A 23236-nucleotide genomic window follows, 5' to 3' on the forward strand; every position below is an offset into this window, starting at 1 on the left:
GAATGTCGGTATGCACCGCGCCCGTTCGTAGTCACGAGAACAGAGCGCCGAAACAGTGTCGCTCCAGTGTTTGTGAACACGGAAGCTAACCTCGAGACCGTGTGCAACTCAGCACCGCCGTCCCGAAGCCAACGCCAAACCGGAAAGCCATCTTGAGAGTTACGTATTTAAGCGTCGCTTTTGACGGAAGGTCAAAAGGGTGACCCTTAAAGTAATCTAAGACCGTGTTGGGATCCCTTAGGAGGATCACTTTCCTTTTTGGTAGACACTCGTTGAACATACCGTCGAGGCGTAGACTAATAAGGTAACCATCGGCTATGATAGTCGACCCGCCTCGAAACCTCGGTGAATGGAGAGGACAGCTGACTTATAGCTGGCCCCAGTGGCCCGCTGAAGTCTTGCTTGGAACTTTTCTGTCAGAAACTCCGGAACTAGCAGCACAGAGGCTCTAGCGGGAGAGCTATTTGTCTCATTGCACCAAGCGTAGTATGGAGCCAGACTCTGGCTATATCGTGACGGAGGGTAGACTTCCGTCTAGCCCCGGCGATGAGAAAAACAGCATCAGATGAAAAGTATCCCTCCGCCGCGGGTTCCCTGGTGAGGGCCATGCAGCTAACTGCAGGTGCTCTAGTGATAGACTGGTACCTCCGCCCGGGCATCCGGAGTAGATCTGGTACTGGGAGTGCCAGCGGCCTTGCCGCTAGCAGAATGACAATGCAGTCTTCCCACCCGATCTTGGCCACCACCCTCATGAGTAGTGAGATCGGAGGGACTGCATAAGCTGTCATCCTCCCCAGTCTATGGACAGAGCGTCCCACGGTGAATGCTTGGGGTCCGCGACCCTTGAGCAGTACACCGGCAGTGGATGATTGCGATGAGATGCGAACAGATCTTTCGAGGGGTGGTACATCCCCTTAAAGATCGTCTGAGCGACCTGCGGAGCAAGGGACCATTCTGCTGGTCCCGACACCCTTCCTCGTGACAGATTGTGCGCGAGGATGCTGGTGACGCCTGCGATGTGTATCGCTCTCATCGTAATCTGCCTGGACTTGCACCACCCTATCAGGTGTCGTGCATGCAGGCTCAATCGTGGTGGCCCGGAGTCCCCTTGTCTGTTGGGGTAGGCTACCACGGTTGTGTTATCCGTCAGGACAACGGTATGTGATTCCACGATCACCTCCTCGTAAGCGAGGGAGGTTGATGTGAAACTCTGTCTCTATGGCCCCCATAGGCCCGAGACGGAGTCTCCGTGGATGTGGACCCCCAGCCCCGTTTTGACGCTATGGTCGTCACTACGTGACATACCGGGGTGCAGGAAACCTGACACCCTGGGTCAAATTGGGCTGATGGGTCCACCACCAGAGTTCCTCTCGCGCGATCTCCGACAACGGAACCGCGAGGGATATTGGTGACGACTGGGCCTGCAAGCAGGCTAGAAGGTGTAGTTGGGTAAGCCTAACGTAGAAACGGCAGTACAGTACGAGGTCTACCATACTGGCCATTAGGCCTACCACCTTCATCCATGCCACAGCGGGTTTTGCCCGAGACTCGGCCAAGAGTCAGGCACACCGCACCATGTTCGTCACCCGCTCGGGTGAGAGCACCGCGAACCCCTCCGTGAGGGTGATCTGGGCCCCTACAAATAGTGGTGTCTCGTGGGACCACGCTGGACTTTTTGAGCTGATCAAAAATCCAGGGTCCCGCACCCTGGACTATCAACCCCATGAGACCCGTAGTCTTCAGTGGAGTGCGTCCGTATATGAGCCAAACGTCCAGGTAGCAACTGATGTTGACACCCCTGTGCTTCCGGTACGCTGCCGCCGCTCTGACCAAGAGTGTTAAACACCCTGGGAGAGATGGACAGGCCGGATTGCCGGTATCAAAACTGGTAATTTTGATCCTGTACCTAGAAGCGCAGATGCCTCCGATCTTGAGAGGCGATTGGCATATGCAGATAGGCGTCCGAGAGATCTAGCGATGCTGTTCCCATGCCCCTGATGGGGCAGGCTAGCACCGAGGCGAGAGTCCCCATTCTGAACCTCTTGGGCCTGAAGAACGTGTTCAACAGCCTGCGGTTCCGGATGGGGCTCCCGTCGCCGGTCTTCCTTGGAGCCAATGGCTCCAAGATCACCCGTAGAACGGGGGTAGACCGGGACAATCGCCCGCTTCGTGAGAAGCTGTGTGATCCCTGTCAGTAGTGCCCGGCGCTGGGGGCCGCCTGACGGCACTACTGTGGACCTCTGAAATGTGCAGACGAATGTGGGGAGACTGGGTTGCCAGTCTGTAACCCCCACTCACCACTGACCATACCCAGGCACTCAAAGAGATGGTTTCCCACCTCTGGGTGAACGCCATAAGCGGTCGTCCACTGGGAGATCCCCTGTGGAAAAACCGCTGAGCCCCCAGGAATGCTCTGCCTAGCTTCCCTTGGAAGAGCGCTTGCTCTTCTTCGGGCTTGCCAGCTGTTCCTGTGCTACCCTTGCGCCTCCCAGAAATGGGTGCTGCAGAGGTAGTGGGCTCGGGTACTGTTGGTGGTGCACGGCCTGCTGAAGTCGGAGCTCCTACCCATGGTAAGGGCAGTTTCCGACCTCTTCAGAGTGCTCCCGTTGGTAGCTTCTTTGCACGGTCCTCCACCGTGGCGCAGAAGCATCCAAAGAGAAAAAGGACCCTGCCTTTCCATCGCGTTGAGCGATTGGAGTGGCAGGCCCCTCCCCGGCGCTGAGTGGACACCCTATGGGCTAGGCCCATGGAGCTCTCGTTGAGGCTAGCTGTTAGCACCGCTAATAGGCTCACCTCGCGGAAGAGCTCAGATGTTGTCTGAGCGTGATACGCTTGACGACATCTGGGTCCCTCTCGGATCCCCTCAGGTAGGTCCCGTGGTCCTCCCGCGTTACACGCAGAGGAAGCGTGCAAAGCACGCGGCGTCATAGCTCTACTGAGCTCGACAGCCCTCGATATCTACCCGTGAGGTTTGCGGGAATGAGAGTGCAGGCCCCTGTGAGGAAGCAGCAGCTGAGCATCCTACTGAAAGGATCCCTGGTCCTCCTCCATGGACTCCCCTTAGGGGGTGTCCGGAGGAAGATCAGTGCTGTTGCTCCCCTCGCGGGGCAGCGGGGAAGGAGATTGTAGTGATGTCACTACCGGACTCAGCTTCCGACTCCTTTCCCTCGCCCACAGTATCCGTGATCATGCTCCGATGATGACGGTAACTGAGGACGGGCATCTGAAAGCGGGTAAGAAGGCATAACCACTGTGTGGCTCGCCGACTACCTGCCAGCAGAAGAGGGAGTACTCCCGCAAGACCCTGAGGTATCCGCCGTGGCACCACTGGGTCCGCATGCTCTCGCAGCCGTCGTCCTAAGCGCTTAGCAGCACGGGCCTACCCTGATCAAGATCTGGGTTAGCCCCATGCCGGCTGGCCTGGTCAACAGCTGATGTTGGTACTGCGTGGCCATCGCTGGCGACACTTGCCACGGTGCTAGGCCGCGTGGAAGAAACACCCTGCGGCGGGTACCACGGGCATACCCAGCCGGCAGCTGACCCTGAAAGGATCCGCCGCCAGGGTAACCCCATGGTACTGCAGTACCAGCACCGCCTCCCCTTGTTGCCACAGAGACTGTGGCGACTAAAGGCGTGCTGCGGTACCGGTCGCGGTATCAGCGGTACCCGTGAGGGTTCCCAACTGTGGACCGCTGTACCCTCGCCACACCGCGTTCCCTGTTTGGGGATCAAGCTGTGTGCTGGCGTGGTACCGGCGCGGTACTAGCATGGGTACCCGTGAGGGTTCCCGGTTGTGTACCGCTGTATGCGTGGTTCCAGCGTAGGTGCCCGTGAGGGCTCCCGGCTGTGTACCACTGTACCCATGCCTCACTGCGTTCCCCACAAGGGGATCAAGCCGTGTGTATGGGTACCCCGCTATACCGGCTGTCCCTTGGCTAGAGGGAGCTTGCCTAGTACCACGGGTAGCTGAGCGTGCATACCCCCGATCAATCACCTCGCCACCTGAATAGGCAGCGTCAATCAATGGAGCTATGCCCTGTTGATTTGACAGTGATCGATCAAGAGAGGGTAATTGACCCATTGACGGTAATGGATCACCCACGCTCCGCTGGCTCTCGAGGACATAAGTGGGTTGTTGATCAGCTAGGCTGTTCAAGCTACTTACTGTACCCTCTAGAGCTTCGCCAAGGTCGCTGTGTGTGGCGGACCACTCACGGCAGCTATGGGCGGGTGCATAGCGGCTACCACTGAAGTCAAGCCGTGGCTCGCCTTTGTAGCTGCCACCGAATGCACCTGGGTCGCTGTCCCGTGAGAGACTGCGAGCCCAACCCCTGAATAATCGCCAGCCAGTCCCTGTGGACAGCCAGCAGCTATTCTAGGGCCCAGGGTATCACTCGGCGGTCCCGCCATGGAACGCTGCCGTGTGACAACCCCAGTTGGTTCTGCTAAGACTACACCCACAGCGTTAGCCGCGGTATCGTCTCTGCTGAACCCATGCATGCTAGGGTTCAACCCAGGCAAGCCCGGGGTATCCATGCATGCTGCCCGTCGCTGGCTACTACTGTGGCTGTTTGAGCCCGTAGATATGCCTGCAACAGGCGGGTGTCCTCCTGCTAAAAACCCGTGAGGATTTTCGCTAGAGGACTGGTATCCTCCTGCTACAAAACCCGCTAGGGTTTTCGCTGGTGGTTACCGCTCTGCTGCCTGCTACTTTGCTCCGACGTATAGTCAGTGCTTTCGCTGGCTGCTGAGCCTTTGGGCGCTTAGCAGTCCCGAAGGAACCGCCTGCTTGTCCGGGGACCGGAGCCCCTTAAGCAGACCTGCCATGACCCATAGGGGCTGTCACAGCAGAATCTACCGTATCGACCTGGTATCCTCCTGCTGCAAACCCCGCTAGGGTTTTCGCTGGTGGTTACCGCTCTGCTGCCTGCTACTTTGCTCCGACGTATAGTCAGTGCTTTCGCTGGCTGCTGAGCCTTTGGACGCCAAGCTTAGCAGTCCCGAAGGAACCGCCTGCTTGTCCGGGGACCGGAGCCCCTTAAGCAGACCTGCCATGACCCATAGGGGCTGTCACAGCAGAATCCACCGTGTCGACCTTACCAGTGCCCTTGGTAGATTTCTTCTTCGTCTTATGGCGATGGCGGAGCCTATCCCAATCGTCAAGCTGGAACTCGGAGAGTCCTAAGCAAAAGAAAGACATCTAGAAGATCGTGAGCACTCCCTGTGGGTGAAACAGAGCGGTGTGGGTCCCGCTCCGTCACCAGGGAAGGGCAAGCCCGACAGGGCCGAGGCGGCGAGGAGAAAAGGGAGGGGGCACTACCCCCCAACAACGCGACTGAAGCCCAGTAAGCAAACCTGAGCACGGAGGCTGGTCGCTAACGTTAGTGGTAAAGTAAGGACTGGCTAACTTTATTACTAAAATGTCAGACGGGTCCCTACCAATCCCCACCGTATGAATATCTGATTAACTCGTCTTTATTGGACGGTAATGAAGACATAACGATAGAGTAATCACCCTAACATAGCAACAATAACCTACCGTACATGAAATACAATGTGTATGTACAAACATCTATTGTAACTTACAGGCTGCAATGGTTGTTTTACGTGGGAAACAAAATGAATGGCGTCAACGAGCGGCCATTTTGAATTGCTCGTGTGTCCCGTATACAAACGGAGGCACGATATGTAGCTAAGTTTTGGATCGTTTTTGTCACTTTTTAAGCCAGAAAATGCCGTCAAAACTATCCTCAGCCGAACAATACCGGTTTGGTTTTACCTAAGGTGTGAAACTACAACCGTATATCTCGCCTTTGGTCGAGAAATTGATACACAGTGCTATGAACAATCGATAGGCACGTCTGTGTCAGTCGGAGACCAAGGAGGATAAGGACGATCATATGGTGTGGCGTCACCTTTTGGGTGAGTCCACCGGGGATCGGGGTTTTGTTATTTATTCATTTATGTGGGACAAAATGACTATTGGTTTTTCCGCATCTCGGGATCGATGCAAGAAGTATCTTAATCAACATCGGAAACGGTAAGATCGACCGGTGTACTGAGTCTAAGTAGATCTGGACCAGGAGCCACACATTTGGAAAAAGCAGCTCCTGGTCCTGAGATTATCTAGTGAACCATGAGCCATTTTTTAAAAGATAAGAGTCATTCAAATTTCAATTGTACACATTAATACAAAACCTGCTTGAACTACCAGGCTCTACATGTATTTAAAATAAATGTAGAGCCTGGTTCATATGATTTTGGTGTGGACCAGGAGCCAAAATGTTATGACCATTGGGTATGGCTCCTGAGTGCCTGGTTTTTTTTAAGCTTGTTCAAAAATTGTATTCATCTATTGCTATGATAATTAATCCTGTTACATCATCACTTCTACAGCAAATTATAAGATCGATTGTAAGGCTTTGTGACACAGAGCCCTGATGTGCTAGGACACAAAAAGATGTGCACAGAAATGACAAGTGAATAATACTGTGTTTAAAAGTATTTTATTTCTCTCTAAATAGCCAAAGCATTTGTGAACAATATTTTTTATTGTGAGTTTGACACATCACAATACTGTTCAAAGTCTATGAGTGTCTGTATAATGTTCCATAATCTGGTAACCCCCATGTCCCTCGGTAGATTGGTAGATGTCTATGTCTCCTTGATTTCACGAAGACGACGGATGGCGCTTCTCACTGTTACTGCAGCAGTTGTGCTGAAAGTATAAAATAATAAAACTTGTGTTAATACATAAACGTGTATTGTGGGTATTTCTGGGTAAACATGTTCAAGTCAAAATATTAGCGTATCATTAATATATTTCAGCAGTAATTAGTACCTACATGCACATGTGTATTAATATTTCATCAACAAAAAATAACATGCATTTTTCTCAATTATTATAGCGCACTGGTGACAGGTAAGATATGTATATTATAGGGGCAAAGACTACAACTACTGCACTGAAAATTCAGGAACTCAAGGCAAGTAGTTATTGATTTATTGATCAAATATTGGTTTTCCCTCATTTTTGACTGTAACTCCACAACTGTTGTCTGTGCTGAAATAAAATTCCCAGAGCAGTAGTTGTAGTCCTTGCCCCTATAATATACATATCTTACTTGTCACCCAATGCGCTATAATTTTTGAGAAAAATGCAAAAATAGGCACAAAATTGGGCAGGGGTGTAGTACCCCCTTAAAGGTGACTATTTTAAGTACACTGTCAACATCCTGAACAATCCTGAAAAGGGTCATTATTTCTCAATTCACCCAATGGGAAACACCTCACCCCCTTCAAATTTGTTCAAAATTGGTATACAGGGTGATTTTGGGTGGCAAAGCTCAAATTTCAAATTTTAACTTAATCGGACGTGCGGTTTTTCGCGCTATGCCCGCCCATTTTTAGCAATTTTGGCGAAAAATGGCGCTACTTCAATATTATGTGACCATATCTCCGTAACCTTAGGTCCTACTGAGCTGAAATTGGTGTCATTTTTTAGCTAATCTCTCAAAGAATCCAAATCTGCTTTCATTTAGTATGTAGGAGTAAGAGAAAAAATATGACCTTTTTTCCTGTACTTTGACCTTGAATTTGACCTTGTTGCCCACGTGACCGCGAGGCGAATTTGCACTGGAATTATACCCCATATGTTGTCTACAAAATATCAAAAAATTGGAGGGGTAATATTTTTTGTTTTCTTGCTAGGCTTTCACAAAGCAAGCATGTAGGTGAAAACATATGTATTTAATGCATGTACATATAGGCCTATACAATTTTGACCTATATTATAATAGTATCATGTGTACAGTATACTGAGCCTACATACAAAATTACAGTTTTTCAAAAACATGCTTGCTTTATGAAAGCCTAGCAAGAAAACAAAAAATATTACCCCTCCAATTTTTTTTATTATGTAGACAACATATGGAGGTGTAATTCCAACGCAAATTTGCCTTGCGGTTACGTGGGCAACAAGGTCAAATTCAAGGTCAAAGTACAGAAAAAAAGGTCATATTTTTTCTCTTCTTCCTACACACTAAATGATAGTATATTTGGATTCTTTGAGAGATTAGCTAAAAAATGACACCAATTTCAGCTCAGTAGGACCTACGGTTACGGAGATATGGTCGTGACAATATTGATGTGCGCGCCATTTTTCGCCGAAATTGCAAAAAATGGGCGGGGCATAGCGTGAAAACCGTACGTCCGATTAAGCTAAAATTTGAAATTTGAGCTTTGCCAGCCAAAATCACCCTGTATACCAATTTTGAACAAATTTGAAGGGGGTGAGGTGTAAAATCATATTTTTTGGGGTGATTTGAGAAATAATGACCCAAAACCAATAAATGTCTAATACTTTTGTACTGTTCAACTTCAGGAAATCTCAAATTATCAGTAGAGCCTGGCTAAAAAACACAATTTTTTTGGCCAAAAAACACACCTTGATTCTTCGAAATTCAAGAATTTTTCCAAAGTATTTTTTTTCTTAATTTTTCTTCTCCAAATGTCCAAAAGCGCAAATGCAACACAAATGCAGGATTTGCGGCATGAAGAGTGCAAATTACGTTCTTTTGCCAGGCATTATTTATCAGGATAAATCCTGAAAACCCGCTCGCTGAAAAATGACTTACTTGTAACTCCATGCACCACCAGCCACTGTCTTTCTGCAGGATTTGCAGTGCCAAATGCCAACACACTTTCTCCTCATGTTGTCCTGGGAATAACAAAAACAATTGTACGTAAGTAAAATAGCTTTGAGCATGTATGCCAGGGCTGTCAACTCTCACGCATTGGCCGCGAGTCTCACGCATTGGGTCACTTTCTCACGGTCTCACGCCAAGGTAGTATAATCTCACGCCTAAAAGTAAATCTCACGCAAAAAGCTGAAAATTGAGTAAAATCTCACGCACCGCCCTGAATGAATTGTTATTCCTAGCCCCCAACCCCTGCTTTTCACATTCTCGTGCGCCATGGCTCAAATAATCATGGGTCAAAATGAACATTGAAGTCGACAAATCCCGGTACGCCTCTGTCTCACGCCAAGCAATTCCAAAAAGTTGACAGCCCTAATGTATGCTATGAGTATTTTGCTTGCATTTTAAAGCAAAAATTAGGACTTCATTTCATTGAACCAAATGTTTATCACTCTGCGAAATCTAATTGCGGATTTCTAATAAAATTCGCCTGAGCCGTCTGGCAGATCAAAACAATCAGGACTACATCATGTCTTCAAGAACATATTAATCATGTAAGGGTATCAATTTGACGAACGGTACAGAACAAATAACTTGTAGGTTGGCAGTAATTGAAAATGTATTTAAATCACCCGGTTTAATTAATAGCATCTAGGTAATTTTAAGTCCATTCACATAAATGGACCGATAAAAGGAATGCGACCTCAAAATCCCGTCAAAGGTACTGCCTCTGTTGCTACTCAATTTCAAAGCATTCTTCAGTACACAGTGGCCTTTGAATTGAGCCCTTTGCTAACTAGCCTTCAAAAAGAGTACCCCTGAAAAGTGCATTTTGAAGCATGTTGCTAATTTAAAAACAGAAAGATATATGACTTGACAAACCTTGCCACAGAAAACACAGGTGAATTTTCCATGTTGGGAGATTTCGATCTTCTTCACCATCTTACGCAGTGAGGCTCCATAACGGGTGCCATACTTGCCAACAATGCCCACCTTCTTTGTACGCTTGGCCTGATTAGAGAGAAAGACAAAATAAAGTAACTTATTTTATACCGTACTGTACATTAACTTTCTATTGTAACAATTACTTTTCATATTATAAGCATCACAAGCAAAAGATCATTCATAAGTTGAATCTGATAAAAAAATGAATAAAAAGGGGGTGTGACACTTGTGACTCCCTTGACTGGGATGATGATGATGTGCCCCAGGTTCTAGGTACGCCTGTTTAAAAGATACAATGGCAGCTACTTCTCACAAAAAAGTTTCAGATTGGTGATCCAAAAGTTTTGTTGTAGTTGACCTGAAAACCAAATGCAACAGGAAACAACCTTGTTCTTTTTATTAGGCCAAGTAAAAAAAAATTAAAACTCGTCTCGCCCGAATCATTTTCTGACTTCAAGTGTGGTTCCAAATCTGGTGGGTGTACAACCCCTGTCATTTTCCTATTTGGCTGCCTTGTCTGTTTACAAACAGAGCATGGCCATGAGAGGGGTAGACAAAAGACCTGTCTGTCCAAACAGTTCTGATTATCCAAAACAAATACTCAAGTATCATATCAGAAGTACGGCCCACAATCAAATGATTCACACCACATGAATATGGGATTAAAAAGCTGTGATTGTGAAGTGTTTCCATAATTTTGTTCTGCATATTCTGGCCTTTGACAGATCTTGGCATGTCTGGGGACTGAAATTATTACCACTACATGTACACATTTGGAAATGGAATGTTGCTGAGTAACCTCAGTGAAAGATTAACAGTACTAATAATAAAATATTGGTTGCTTTAGGGTTTGATTTAGAGGTTTTTTACATGCACAGATGCATGTAACATTTATGACATCATTGGTTCTGTCTGTGACTGTGCATGTTAAATTTTGCATATTTGTGCATGCAAAATTTTGTGATATTCAGCCCATATTCAGAGAAAAACTGCAGTGTTGCAGTTAACTTTTTTCCAAATCGACCCATGGTTGCTTTCTCTTGATGGGCATTTACTAGTCCGAATAATCAGACCCAGAACAAAATATTAATTTCTGACATGATCGTGTACTGGGTCTGAACTGTTTCCATATGAAATCTTGATGGCAAATTGGACAATAGAAGCACATGGTTCTACGTGACAGCTTTTTAATCCCTATTTTTCAGGTTACGTGAATCACGCTATTGTGGACCATCCTTCTGATACTTGAGTGTTTGGACAAACGGAACGGTTTTTTGTCTACCTCTCTGTTTGTAAACAAACCAGGAGGTCGAAATCGTCCTCCTCGCCGAATACGAAAGTCAGCGTAATAGTACGGCACTGGGCATTTACTAGTGTGTCGTGGGCCCAAATATTTATTTATACTCAACATGATCATTGATCATCATGAATGATGCAAAATCATGAAATAATTAATTTAGCATTCACTGCAAGTGCAAGGTTACAATACATATTGTGTAGGATTATTTGAAGGTATATTATAAATCAAAGATTTGTGAATAAAGCATAGGCCATGTGGGCAAAAACTGTGTGCAACACTCCCTACACGGCTGGCTGCATTTAGTAAGCCCTGAGTTGACTATAGCTTTTGCTACAAGTAGAAGTACAATTCACATTTACATGTTTACACCCAATAACACTCATCTTTCGGTGGCTTATTTTGGGCTTTCCAAAAGGATATACCCAATGAAATGAGATTACATATGCTAGAAATCATAAGCTGTGTCGAAAGTGTTCATGCCTAATTTCTAATCATATCGGATTACTTTGATATAAGGAGATATTTTGAGGACATAACAGTCCTACCCTCACCATTTTGGTTCAGGGAGAATCGCAAAAGATCGATTCATCGCAAATCAATCAATACGAAGTTGATTTTAGTGTTTCTTGATTTTATTTTTGTGGAAAAATATCTTCAATATTATTACGCATCATATTAGCAATTTTCCCCTAAAATATCATTTTTAATCATAGATTCTCAGTTTACAATCCTAAAAATGTGTCTTAAGGCTTTGTTTGTTGCAGAAAGAAGCTTAATTTTAGACAAGTTGCGGGACAAGTTGTAGCGTTTCTAAAATTAGAATGACCCATCGACCTCACGAGGTCAAAATTAATTGCACAACATTATGACATCGTGATTCGTGACAACAACATAACTTGTAGCATTTCATGATTTACATGATTTAATTCCATTCGGGATTCCATTGCAGACAAATTCTTGTAAGTAATATTGACAGGTAGATAGACAACTTGTATTATAAGATTTATAAGCTGTGAAGAATCTAAGGGCAAGGCTGTTCTGATGTGAATCTGATAATTTTGTACTTTTTTTGTAGGTAAGCTTATCACTGACATGATGATAATCATTAATCATACATGTATATGCATATGCCACGTATGTGTATTAAAATAAATCACCAGGGACAGTGTGATCTGATTTATATTACAATGGAATTGTATACTGCTTCAACCTAGTAAAAGTATAGTCAGAATAATCAGACCCAGAACAAAATATTAATTTCTGACATGATCCTGTTCTGGGTCTGAACTGTTTCCATATGAAATCTTGATGGCAAATTGGACAATAGAAGCACATGGTTCTCACGTGACAGCTTTTTAATCCCTATTCATGTTACGTGAATCACGCTATTGTGGACCATCCTTCTGATACTAGTCTTGAGTGTTTGGACAAGCGGAACGGTCTTTTGTCTACCTCTCTGTTTGTAAACAAACCAGGAGGTCGAAATCGTCCTCCTCGCCGAATACGAAAGTCAGCGTAATAGTACGGCACTGGTAAAAGTACAAACCAAATCTGTGCTTGTGGCATCATCGGGGGTCGATGCTTTGCTAGCCTACATGTAGGCCTTTGCGTGACATGCACTGCGTGTTAAAAAACGTGACGCCTAAATAAGTCTGAGGCTGAGCGTGGTGCGCTCGCAAGTACAAATCGTGCAGCAGTTGGTGCACCATGACCAAGCACACATGCATTGCACTGAAATAATTGTTCTCATACCTCCAGTTTCCGAAGTCTATTTAGTATTTAGTTTACTACTGTATACAGTAAAACCTCCTTATAATGAAATCTGATACAAGAAAAACCCTGTTATAAAGAAATATTTTTCCAGAACCAAGATACAAAATTCTTTTGTTATTTATTGTTTTTACAACCCTGATATAACAAAATTTGGATATATAAAGAACTAATTTCTCTGTCCCTGACAACTTCGTTATAATGAGTTTCCACTGTAGGCCTATAATAATTGGTAATTTTCGTGAGGGTTTTATTTTTGCGACTAGAGCTCCAATCGCGAAAATAACACCTCGCGAATGTATGCAATAATGTAATTATAAGGATAGGGAAGGACTGGGCAATCACGAAAATAACATTCGCAAAAAATGTGTCTCTCACTCCAAATCGCGAAAATAACTGTATGTGAAAATTACCACTAATACAGTACTTCAGAGTTGACGGACTATAACTACACCATACCAAGTAAGCTGCCTTTGATTAGCTAGAAATTTAAATTTTGAACCTGAATCATTTCATGATTTCAGTTGAAATTGTTTTCATTGAAAAGAGAATTATTTAACTTAAAAAATATGGGGTCAGTCATGTCTGTAGGCCAACAATTTGCAATGTTTTCGGCAAAAGTATTTGTACAGTATATACAAAAGTACCACCCTACCCAAGACAGTACGAAACGAGACCACATCAATTCTGAGTTCAGAGCAGAGTTTCCCATACATTGTAGAAATTTTTTGTGGCCATGTTTTTGATACTTTTTTTCTTCGAATTAGATCAAATCGACGCTATCATAATGGATTTCAGCAAGGCATTCGATGTGGTAGCACATCAAAGGCTTTTGCTGAAACTTGCCCATTATGGTATACAGGGACCGACTCACACATGGATTACCAACTTCCTGATGCATAGAAAGCAAAAGGTTGTTCTTGGAGGTGATGCTTCGGACTGGGTGCGTGTCCAATCAGGCGTTCCGCAGGGCACAGTGCTCGGTCCGTTGCTCTTTTTATTATTATATCAATGACCTACCAGACCAGATCACCTCCACCGTCCGACTTTTTGCTGACGACTGTGTAATTTACAGACCCGTCAGCAGCGGCGCAGACGCAGACCTACTTCAACGTGACCTTGACCGACTTTGTAGCTGGGAGCAGACATGGTGTATGGCGTTTAACACTGACAAGTGTTTTGTTTTAAAGATCACAAACTCCAAACACCCCAAACAACACAAATACTCATTAAACGGTACATTCCTTGAAGAAACAAACTCACATACATACCTTGGTGTTGATATTGCTAGCAATTTGAAATGGAATTGTCACATCAATCGCACAGCTGCAAAAGCTAACAGATCGCTGGGTTTTATCAAACGTAACTTACGGGGATGTACTGAGGAAATCAAGAACATTGCCTACAAATCACTCGTTAGACCTTCGCTGGAATACTGCGCAGCAATTTCATTCACAAACAGGAAGTTGATGGTAAATTTTGATGACTTTGAATTGCTCTTCAAATACTGTATCTAATAAACGGAGTTAAAGAAGTGAGCTAAATTGAATATGTAGTAAATATGTGTAGTTTTTGTCATAAAAATATTTACTTTGTTGAGATTGACTCTTGAGTTAGCGCAGAATGTAAATTGGGTCCTTTCCTATTCGTATCCCAACATGCATAGCGCTAGGAGATTTTGCTATACTTGATAATCACTGGATGTATAAACTTTGGTCCTAAATAATTGAATATAATGCAATGATAATAATTAATTTTAATATCATTCATAAACCCACAGATTCTTTAAAATAATTTTTTTTTTTTAAAGATGGGGGGGGGGGGGTAGTTGAGGCTCATTACTTGAGCAGGAGTGACCCCATTCTGATAATCAAGTGAATTTTCTATGTAATTGGCAACATGTAGGCACCATTTTCAAACTGCCTTGGATTGGCTGCACTTTTTAACTTCTTAATTTGAGGGCTGCTGGACTTACTAGACCTCTTGAACTGAAACAGTATTTGGTGGAACCTATTATTTTTCACGCCTGTTATGCACAAGCACCTTGCATGTATATATTCGGAAATTTTCATGGAGGGTTTGTGCAGGTGTGCCCATTTTTCATGAATGGTTACAGCATAGATATATAGGAACACAGTAGTTTACTGGTACACAGTGACATCGCCCCGATATCTTCATAGTAAAAATCGCCATGGTAGGTTGAATCCACAGCCACCCATGACCATTTTATTCGGACCTTATGAGATGCATATTATTAGCGAAGTGACCTGACTAAGGCTACTGACATAGACGGGTAATTGATTTCTCGCTCTGTGAGCAAGCTTGTATACGACATTGCGGTCAATGGTTATACTCTCTCCACTTGAGTGAGTGCCGCTATAGCCTGCTGCGCGCTGTAGTCCATACAAGACCAACGCAATATAAAATTGAGAGTCTTGGTCAAATTTTGAGTTCAAAGCGCACGGCCAATTTTCAAAGCGCACGGCCAATTTTCAAAGCGCACGCTAACGACTATAATATCTGTTCAACACGTATTTTCAAGTGTATGAGACCACATCTGGTTTCTTGAGAAAAATTCATTTACGGGAGATATTCATCATTTTCTAACTCAGTATCCGAAGATTTTCGTCTGATATCAAAATCGTGCATAGCAATTCATGTGTATCGATCCCGTGTATTCATTTTAATGTCACTGCTACACCAAATAATTATTAGCCAGGCGATGTCGGTGTGTGGTATACATGTAGTACAGGTCCAGAACCGTGGGTACAGGTCCCGTTAAAATTAACGGGTACGAGTATGGAGTTTGGGACTTATGTACGGGTAGTTACAAGTCTGCCACACCAGATAACTTGTTATTATTTGTGTGACTTCCTTTATCTTAGATAAACCAGTGCTAATCCATCAGAGAGCTCATTGACCAATCACCATGTCATCTCAGGCCTACACCTGCATCACATGTCGAGTGGCATTTGCCAGCCCTGACTTGCAGCGAGCCCATTACAAATCCGACTGGCACCGCTACAACCTGAAACGAAAAGTGGCCGAGATGCCGGCTGTTACTGCGGATGAATTCAAACAGCGAGTTTTAGCACAGCAGGCGCAGACAGCAGAAGCACAGAAAGACACAGCAACAATGTGTAAAGTTTGCAGTAAACATTTTAGCACAGAAAATGCTTACAGTAATCATCTACAATCTAAGAAACACAGGTAAGTACAGGCCTTGTCTTTTGAGGCGAGTGAGAGTGATCACTCGCCTAAAATGAAGCTAAGGACTAAGGAGAGCTTTTATCACTCGCCACATTTGGTGTAATAATAATACAAGTGATTAAAATCACTCGCCTGCAGCTCACCTGGCAAATTTTGAGGAGAGTGATTTGTCACGCGCCAACAATTTTCAAAAGACAAGGCCTGTAAATGTCAGGGTAAACAAGTATCATTACGTTGGTGCAGGTCTTTATTTTTGAAAATTGCAGGAGCTCTGTTAATCACTCTCCTGAGTTTACTTAGGTGCTCAACAAGGAGCTCAATCTTTTATTATCTGTATTAAAACATAGGGATAAAAGTAGTAAGGAGCTCAGTAAACCATACTCCTGAAATGTTGTAAAAGAAGAGCTATAGGAGCTCTGGTGCAACTGAGCTCCTCAAAAATGAAGGTCTGGTTGGTGGCTCAGCACCAGATACACCTATGTCCATGATTGCTAAATGCTTATTACTATTAGCACTCCCATATACAAGTTGTAAGTTCCCCCAAAGACTTATAGACTAATGTGATAAGTGTGTTTCAAAATACAAATTATGAAAGGAATTTGTAGCAGATTTCGTTTGACATACAGGTCCAATTTATAATGTCACACATCACTATGTTCAATCACAATGGTAAATGTACTAAGAGGGGGTCCAAACTGTTTTGCCAGGAAAGAGAGGGGAATGTGAAATTTTAAATAGAGAAATGTCATCAGGGGGAACACAGAATATTTGAATGGAAGTGTAGGGGAACACAAAATTTTTTGTCTAAAAGAATTTGAAATCCCCCATTTACCCCAGTGTTAGTAGTGACCAGTCCCTTATTCAAATTACCTTTGCAGAGAGGAAGAGGCAAAACGAGCTCGCAAACAACAGAATGAAGTAGAGAAGAGAAATGCAAAGAATAGGGAGAAAGGCCTAGATGAGAAGGCTGATGCAGAGATGGATAACAAAACTGTGGAAGAGGCTGGTGCTGCTGCAGGGGCTAGTAGCAGTGTAAAGAAGAGCATAGATAATGGTAAGTTGTGGGCTTGGGGATTATTTATACATAAAAAACATCTGTCAACAGTTCCGAGTACCTAAATGTCATTCTGCTTAAACTCAATTACAGCAAAATAAAATCATACAACTTGTCGGCTTCATTCCATAGTGGCGTATAGCATTAGCTAATTAATTAATATTTAATTAAATAAATTTGGTGCATCGTTACAAAGTGAAATTTTGTGTGTTCCATAGTGGCGTATCAACCATACACCACTTTTCATACACATTAATAATAGTAAACAAACTAAGAAATATCGGCAGAATGAAAAACATTGTATATCCTAGTGGCTTATCACCTCGCTACATTCCACAGTGTCATATCGGACCGATACACCACTATGGAATGAAGCCGGTGAAAAGTAACACTATCAGGATTACATGGCAACCGTGGTGGCGTAAGGTTAGGGTATGGTATTGAGTTTTGCGTGTTTTCCATAGTGACTTATCGATTTGTACATTGATTTCAATTGGCCAGTAATGATGTGTTTTTATTTCTTTTGAAAGTTATATAAAGTTAAAATCTATTTAGTTTACTACAGAAATTTCACATCATCATCAATAACAAAATATAATAAATGTCTGATATACACAACTTGATTTTATATTGCCATTTCTTCAAACCTAATTTTCTCGAAAAGTTGTTTATTCGCAGTGCCCCATAACATGCCACTAATTATGGAATATAGCTGACAAACTATTTTGAGTCAACATGAATACAATGTTTCATATTTTTGCATGTATTACATTTTTCTTGTATAGATGCAATGGTAGTAGATGAGGAGGAGTGGGAGGATGTTGAAGGCGATGCCATAGAAACCACAGATTGTCTCTTCTGTGACAAGTCATCAGCTGATATAGAGAGAAATGTAGAACACATGACCAAAGGACATAGTTTCTTCATTCCCAATGTAGAATTTCTGGTAGACCTTGAAGGCCTTCTCACATACCTTGGTAAGTTGTTGTATCTTCTTGGTATTTATCTACATGTAAGGCAAAAAAAAAAAGGTTTGTCTCAAAGCTCGCGCGCGCATTTGTAAAATCGTGAGATTTGGAAAAAAAGAAATGCAGATTTTTTTTTTATAGTTTTTCCAGAAAAATTCGGCGAAAATCTAACCAATACTCAGAGTTAGCCAGTATGAAGACAAACAGGATTATATGTGACACGATTTGGTCCACGGAGGCCAAAGGCGGCAAATTTGAAATTGAGATAAAAGCAAAAGTATAGAGTAATAGAACTTCAAAGCAAGTATGCTAGACATTTGGTGTTTTCAGTATAATGATAGCCTAATATTTTAAATGTAATAATTATAGTAACTCAATTTTCAAAATGCCTCCTTTGGCCTCCATGGACCAGATTGTGTCACATATAGATTATGGAATAAAACTGTCTAATCCCTCAATGAAGTCTTGACATTTGACAATAGGCTAGACTCAGTACACCGGTCGATCTTACCGTTTCCGATGTTGATTAAGATACTTCTTGCATCGATCCCGAGATGCGGAAAAAACCAATAGTCATTTTGTCCCACATAAATGAATAAATAACAAAACCCCGATCCCCGGTGGACTCACCCAAAAGGTGACGTCACACCATATGATCGTCCCTTATCCTCCTTGGTCTCCGACTGACACAGACGTGCCTATCGATTGTTCATAGCACTGTGTATCAATTGCTCGACCAAGGCGAGATATACGGTTGTAGTTTCACACCTTAGGTAAAACCAAACCGGTATTGTTCGGCTGAGGATAGTTTTGACGGCATTTTCTGGCGAAAAAGTGACAAAAAACGATCCAAAACTTAGCTACATATCGTGCCTCCGTTTGTATCACGGGACACACGAGCAATTCAAAATGGCCGCTTTCGTTGGCGCCATTCATTTTGTTTCCCACGTAAAACAACCATTGCAGCCTGTAAGTTACAATAGATGTTTGTACATACACATTGTATTTCATGTACGGTAGGTTATTGTTGCTATGTTAGGGTGATTACTCTATCGTTATGTCTTCATTACCGTCCAATAAAGACGAGTTAATCAGATATTCATACGGTGGGGATTGGTAGGGACCCGTCTGACATTTTAGTAATAAAGTTAGCCAGTCCTTACTTTACCACTAACGTTAGCGACCAGCCTCCGTGCTCAGGTTTGCTTACTGGGCTTGAGTCGCGTGTTGGGGGGGGTAGTGCCCCCCTTTTCTCCTCGCTTAGCCTCGGCCCTGTCGGGCTTGCCCTTCCCTGGTGACGGAGCGGGACCCACACCCGCTCTGTTTCACCCACAGGGAGTGCTCACGATCTTCTAGATGTCTTTCTTTTGCTTAGGACTCTCCGAGTTCCAGCTTGACGATTGGGATAGGCTCCGTCATCGCCATAAGACGAAGAAGAAATCTACCAAGGGCACTGGTAAGGTCGATCACGGTGGATTCTGCTGTGACAGCCCCTATGGGTCATGGCAGGTCTGCTTAAGGGGCTCCGGTCCCCGGACAAGCAGGCGGTTCCCTCATCGCCGGCAAGCACCGCAAAAGCCTCGGCAGCCAGCGAAGGCACGGACTAGACGTCGGAGCAAACAAGCAAGAAGAAGAGCGGTAACCACCAGCGAAAACCCTAGCGGGTTTTGCAGCAGGAGGATACCAGTCGACACGGTAGATTCTGCTGTGACAGCCCCTATGGGTCATGGCAGGTCTGCTTAAGGGGCTCCGGTCCCGGACAAGCAGGCGGTTCCTTCGGGACTGCTAAGCGGCGTCCAAAGGCTCAGCAGCCAGCGAAAGCACTGACTATACGTCGGAGCAAAGTAGCAGGCAGCAGAGCGGTAACCACCAGCGAAAACCCTAGCGGGTTTTGTAGCAGGAGGATACCAGTCCTCTAGCGAAAATCCTCACGGGTTTTTAGCAGGAGGACACCCGTCTGTTGCAGGCATATCTCACGGGCTCAAACAGCCACAGTAGTAGCCAGCGACGGGCAGCATGCAAGGGTACCCGGGCTTGCCTGGGTTGAACCCTAGCATGCATGGGTTCAGCAGAGACGATACCGCTGCTAACGCTGTGGGTGTAGTCTTAGCAGAACCAACTGGGGTTGTCACACGGCAGCGTTCCATGGCGGGACCGCCCGAGTGATACCCTGGGCCCTAGAATAGCTGCTGGCTGTCCACAGGGACTGGCTGGCGATTATTCAGGGGTTGGGCTCGCAGTCTCTCACGGGACAGCGACCCAGGTGCATTGGGTGGCAGCTACAAAGACGAGCTACGGCTTGACTTCAGTGGGAGCCGCTATGCACCCGCCCATAGCTGCCGTGAGTGGTCCGCCACACACAGCGACCTTGGCGAAGCTCTAGAGGGTACAGTAAGTAGCTTGAACAGCCTAGCTGATCAACAACCCACTTATGTCCTCGAGAGCCAGCGGAGCGTTGGTGATCCATTACCGTCAATGGGTCAATTACCCTCTCTTGATCGATCACTGTCAAATCAACAGGGCATAGCTCCATTGATTGGCGCTGCCTATTCAGGTGGCGAGGTGATTGATCGGGGTATCTGCACGCTCAGCTACCCGTGGTACTAGGCAAGCTCCCTCTAGCCAAGGGACAGCCGGTATAGCGGGTACCCATACACACGGCTTGATCCTTGCGGGGAACGCAGTGAGGCATGGGTACAGTGGTACACAGCGGCGAGCCCTCACGGGCACCTACGCTGGAACCAGGCATACAGCGGTACACAACCGGGAACCCTCACGGGTACCCATGCTAGTACCGCGCGGTACCACGCCAGCACACAGCTTGATCCCCAAACAGGGAACGCAGTGTGGCGAGGGTACAGCGGTCCACAGTCGGGAGCCCTCACGGGTACCCACGCTGATACCGCACCGGTACGCAGCACCCGCCTTAGTCGCCACAGTCTCTGTGGCAACAAGGGGGGGGGAGGCGGTGCTGGTACTGCAGTACCATGGGGTTACCCTGGTGGCGGATCCTTTCAGGGTCAGCTGCCGGCTGGGTATGCCACGTGGTACCCGCCGCAGGGTGTTTCTTCCACGGCCTAGCACCGTGGCAAGTGTCGCCTAGCGATGGCCACGCAGTACCAACATCAGCTGTTGACCAGGCCAGCCGGCATGGGGCTAACCCAGATCTTGATCAGGGTAGGCCCCGTGCTGCTAGCGCTAGGACGACGGCTGCGCGAGCATCGCGGACCCAGTGGTGCCATGGCGGATACCTCAGGGTCTTGCGGGAGTACTCCCTCTTCTGCTGGCAGGTAGTCGGCGAGCCACACAGTGGTTATGCCTTCTTACCCGCTTTCAGATGCCCGTCCTCAGTTACCGTCATCATCGGAGCATGATCACGGATACTGTGGGCGAGGAAAGGAGTCGGAAGCTGAGTCCGGTAGTGACATCACTACAATCTCCTTCCCCCGCTGCCCCGCAAGGGGAGCAACTGATCTTCCTCCGGACACCCCCTAATGGGGAATCCATGGAGGAGGACCAGGGGATCCTTTCAGTAGGATGCTCAGCTGCTGCTTCCTCACAGGGGACGCCTGCACTCTCATTCCCGGCAAACCTCACGGGTAGATATCGTAGGGCTGTCGAGCTCAGTAGAGCTATGACGCGCGCGTGCTTGCACGCTTCCTCTGCGTGTAACGCGGAGGACCACGGACCTACCTGAGGGGATCCGAGAGGGACCCAGATGTCGTCAAGCGTATCACGCTCAGACAACATCTGAGCTCTTCCGCGAGGTGAGCCTATTAGCGGTGCTAACAGCTAGCCTCAACGAGAGCTCCATGGGCCTAGCCCATAGGGTGTCCACTCAGCGCCGGGGGGAGGGGCCTGCCACTCCAATCGCTCAACGCGATGGAAAGGCAGGGTCCTTTTTCTCTTTGGATGCTTCTGCGCTCGGTGGAGGACCGTGCAAAGAAGCTACCAACGGAGCACTCTGAAGAGGTCGGAAACTGCCCTTACCATGGGTAGGAGCTCCGACTTCAGCAGGCCGTGCATCACCAACAGTACCCGAGCCCACTACCTCTGCAGCACCCATTTCTGGGAGGCGCAAGGGTAGCACAGGAACAGCTGGCAAGCCCCGAAGAAGAGCAAGCGCTCTTCCAAGGGAAGCTAGGCAGAGCATTCCTGGGGGCTCAGCGGTTTTTCCACAGGGGATCTCCCAGTGGACGACCGCTTATGGCTTTCACCCAGAGGTGGGAAACCATCTCTTTGAGCGCCTGGGTATGGTCAGTGGTGAGTGGGGGTTACAGACTGGCAACCCAGTCTCCCCACATTCGCCTGCACATTTCAGAGGTCCACAGTAGTGCCGTCAGACGGCCCCCAGCGTCGGGCACTACTGACAGGGATCACACAGCTTCTCACGAAGCGGGCGATTGTCCCGGTCTACCCCCGTTCTACGGGTGATCTTGGAGCCATTGGCTCCAAGGAAGACCAGCGACGGGAGCCCCATCCGGAACCGCAGGCTGTTGAACACGTTCTTCAGGCCCAAGAGGTTCAGAATGGGGACTCTCGCCTCGGTGCTAGCCTGCCCCATCAGGGGCATGGGAACAGCATCGCTAGATCTCTCGGACGCCTATCTGCATATGCCAATCGCCTCTCAAGATCGGAGGCATCTGCGCTTCTAGGTACAGGATCAAAATTACCAGTTTTGATACCGCCATCCGCCTGTCCATCTCTCCCAGGGTGTTTAACACTCTTGGTCAGAGCGGTGGCAGCGTACCTGAAGCACAGGGGTGTCAACATCAGTTGCTACCTGGACGTTTGGCTCATATCACGGACGCACTCCACTGAAGACTACGGGTCTCATGGGGTTGATAGTCCGTGGGTGCGGGACCCTGGATTTTTGATCAGCTCAAAAAGTCCAGCGTGGTCCCGACGCACACACCACTCTTTGTAGGGGCCCCGATCACCCTCACGGAGGGGTTCGCGGTGCTCTCACCCGAGCGGGTGACGAACATGGTGCGGTGTGCCTGACTCTTGGCCGAGTCTCGGGCAAAACCCGCTGTGGCATCGATGAAGGTGGTAGGCCTAATGGCCAGTATGGTAGACCTCGTACTGTACTGCCGTTTCTACGTTAGGCTCACCCAACTACACCTTCTAGCCTGCTTGCAGGCCCAGTCGCCACCAATATCGCTCGCGGTTCCGTTGTCGGAGATCGCGCGAGAGGAACTCTGGTGGTGGACCCATCAGCCCAATTTGACCCAGGGTGTCAGGTTTCCTGCACCCCGGTATGTCACGTAGTGACGACCATAGCGCAAAA

General features: G+C 46.5%; 2 protein-coding genes across 2 annotated transcripts in view; one reads left to right on the forward strand and one right to left on the reverse strand.

Moving 5' to 3' along the window:
• Positions 1-6487: 6487 nt before the first annotated feature.
• Positions 6488-11567, reverse strand: LOC140158988 (large ribosomal subunit protein eL43-like). Its single transcript, XM_072182289.1, has 4 exons — positions 11496-11567; positions 9582-9710; positions 8637-8719; positions 6488-6718 (listed from the first exon to the last, which is right to left on the reverse strand). The coding sequence occupies exons 1-4, from the start codon at positions 11496-11498 to the stop codon at positions 6655-6657; spliced, it is 279 nt and encodes a 92-aa protein (XP_072038390.1). The 5' UTR covers positions 11499-11567; the 3' UTR covers positions 6488-6654.
• Positions 11568-11796: 229 nt separating this feature from the next.
• Positions 11797-23236, forward strand: part of LOC140158990 (cytoplasmic 60S subunit biogenesis factor ZNF622-like) — a 36470-nt gene continuing 25030 nt past the window's right edge. The window contains exons 1-4 of the mRNA XM_072182290.1: positions 11797-11903; positions 15600-15924; positions 16803-16978; positions 17764-17955. Coding sequence (XP_072038391.1) covers positions 15644-15924; positions 16803-16978; positions 17764-17955 — 649 coding nt within the window. The 5' untranslated portion in view covers positions 11797-11903; positions 15600-15643. The remainder of the gene's footprint in view (positions 11904-15599; positions 15925-16802; positions 16979-17763; positions 17956-23236) is intronic.

The sequence above is a fragment of the Amphiura filiformis genome, chromosome 8 (assembly GCF_039555335.1).
Source record: "Amphiura filiformis chromosome 8, Afil_fr2py, whole genome shotgun sequence".
In the NCBI taxonomy this organism is placed as follows: Eukaryota; Metazoa; Echinodermata; class Ophiuroidea; order Amphilepidida; family Amphiuridae; genus Amphiura; species Amphiura filiformis.

Coding starts and splice junctions, on each gene's coding strand:
- LOC140158988 (XM_072182289.1), bottom strand. Junction 8,720..9,581: donor CCTGTGTTTTCTGTGGCAAG/GTTTGTCAAGTC, acceptor TGTTATTCCCAG/GACAACATGAGGAGAAAGTG. Junction 6,719..8,636: donor GGTGGTGCATGGAGTTACAA/GTAAGTCATTTT, acceptor TTATACTTTCAG/CACAACTGCTGCAGTAACAG.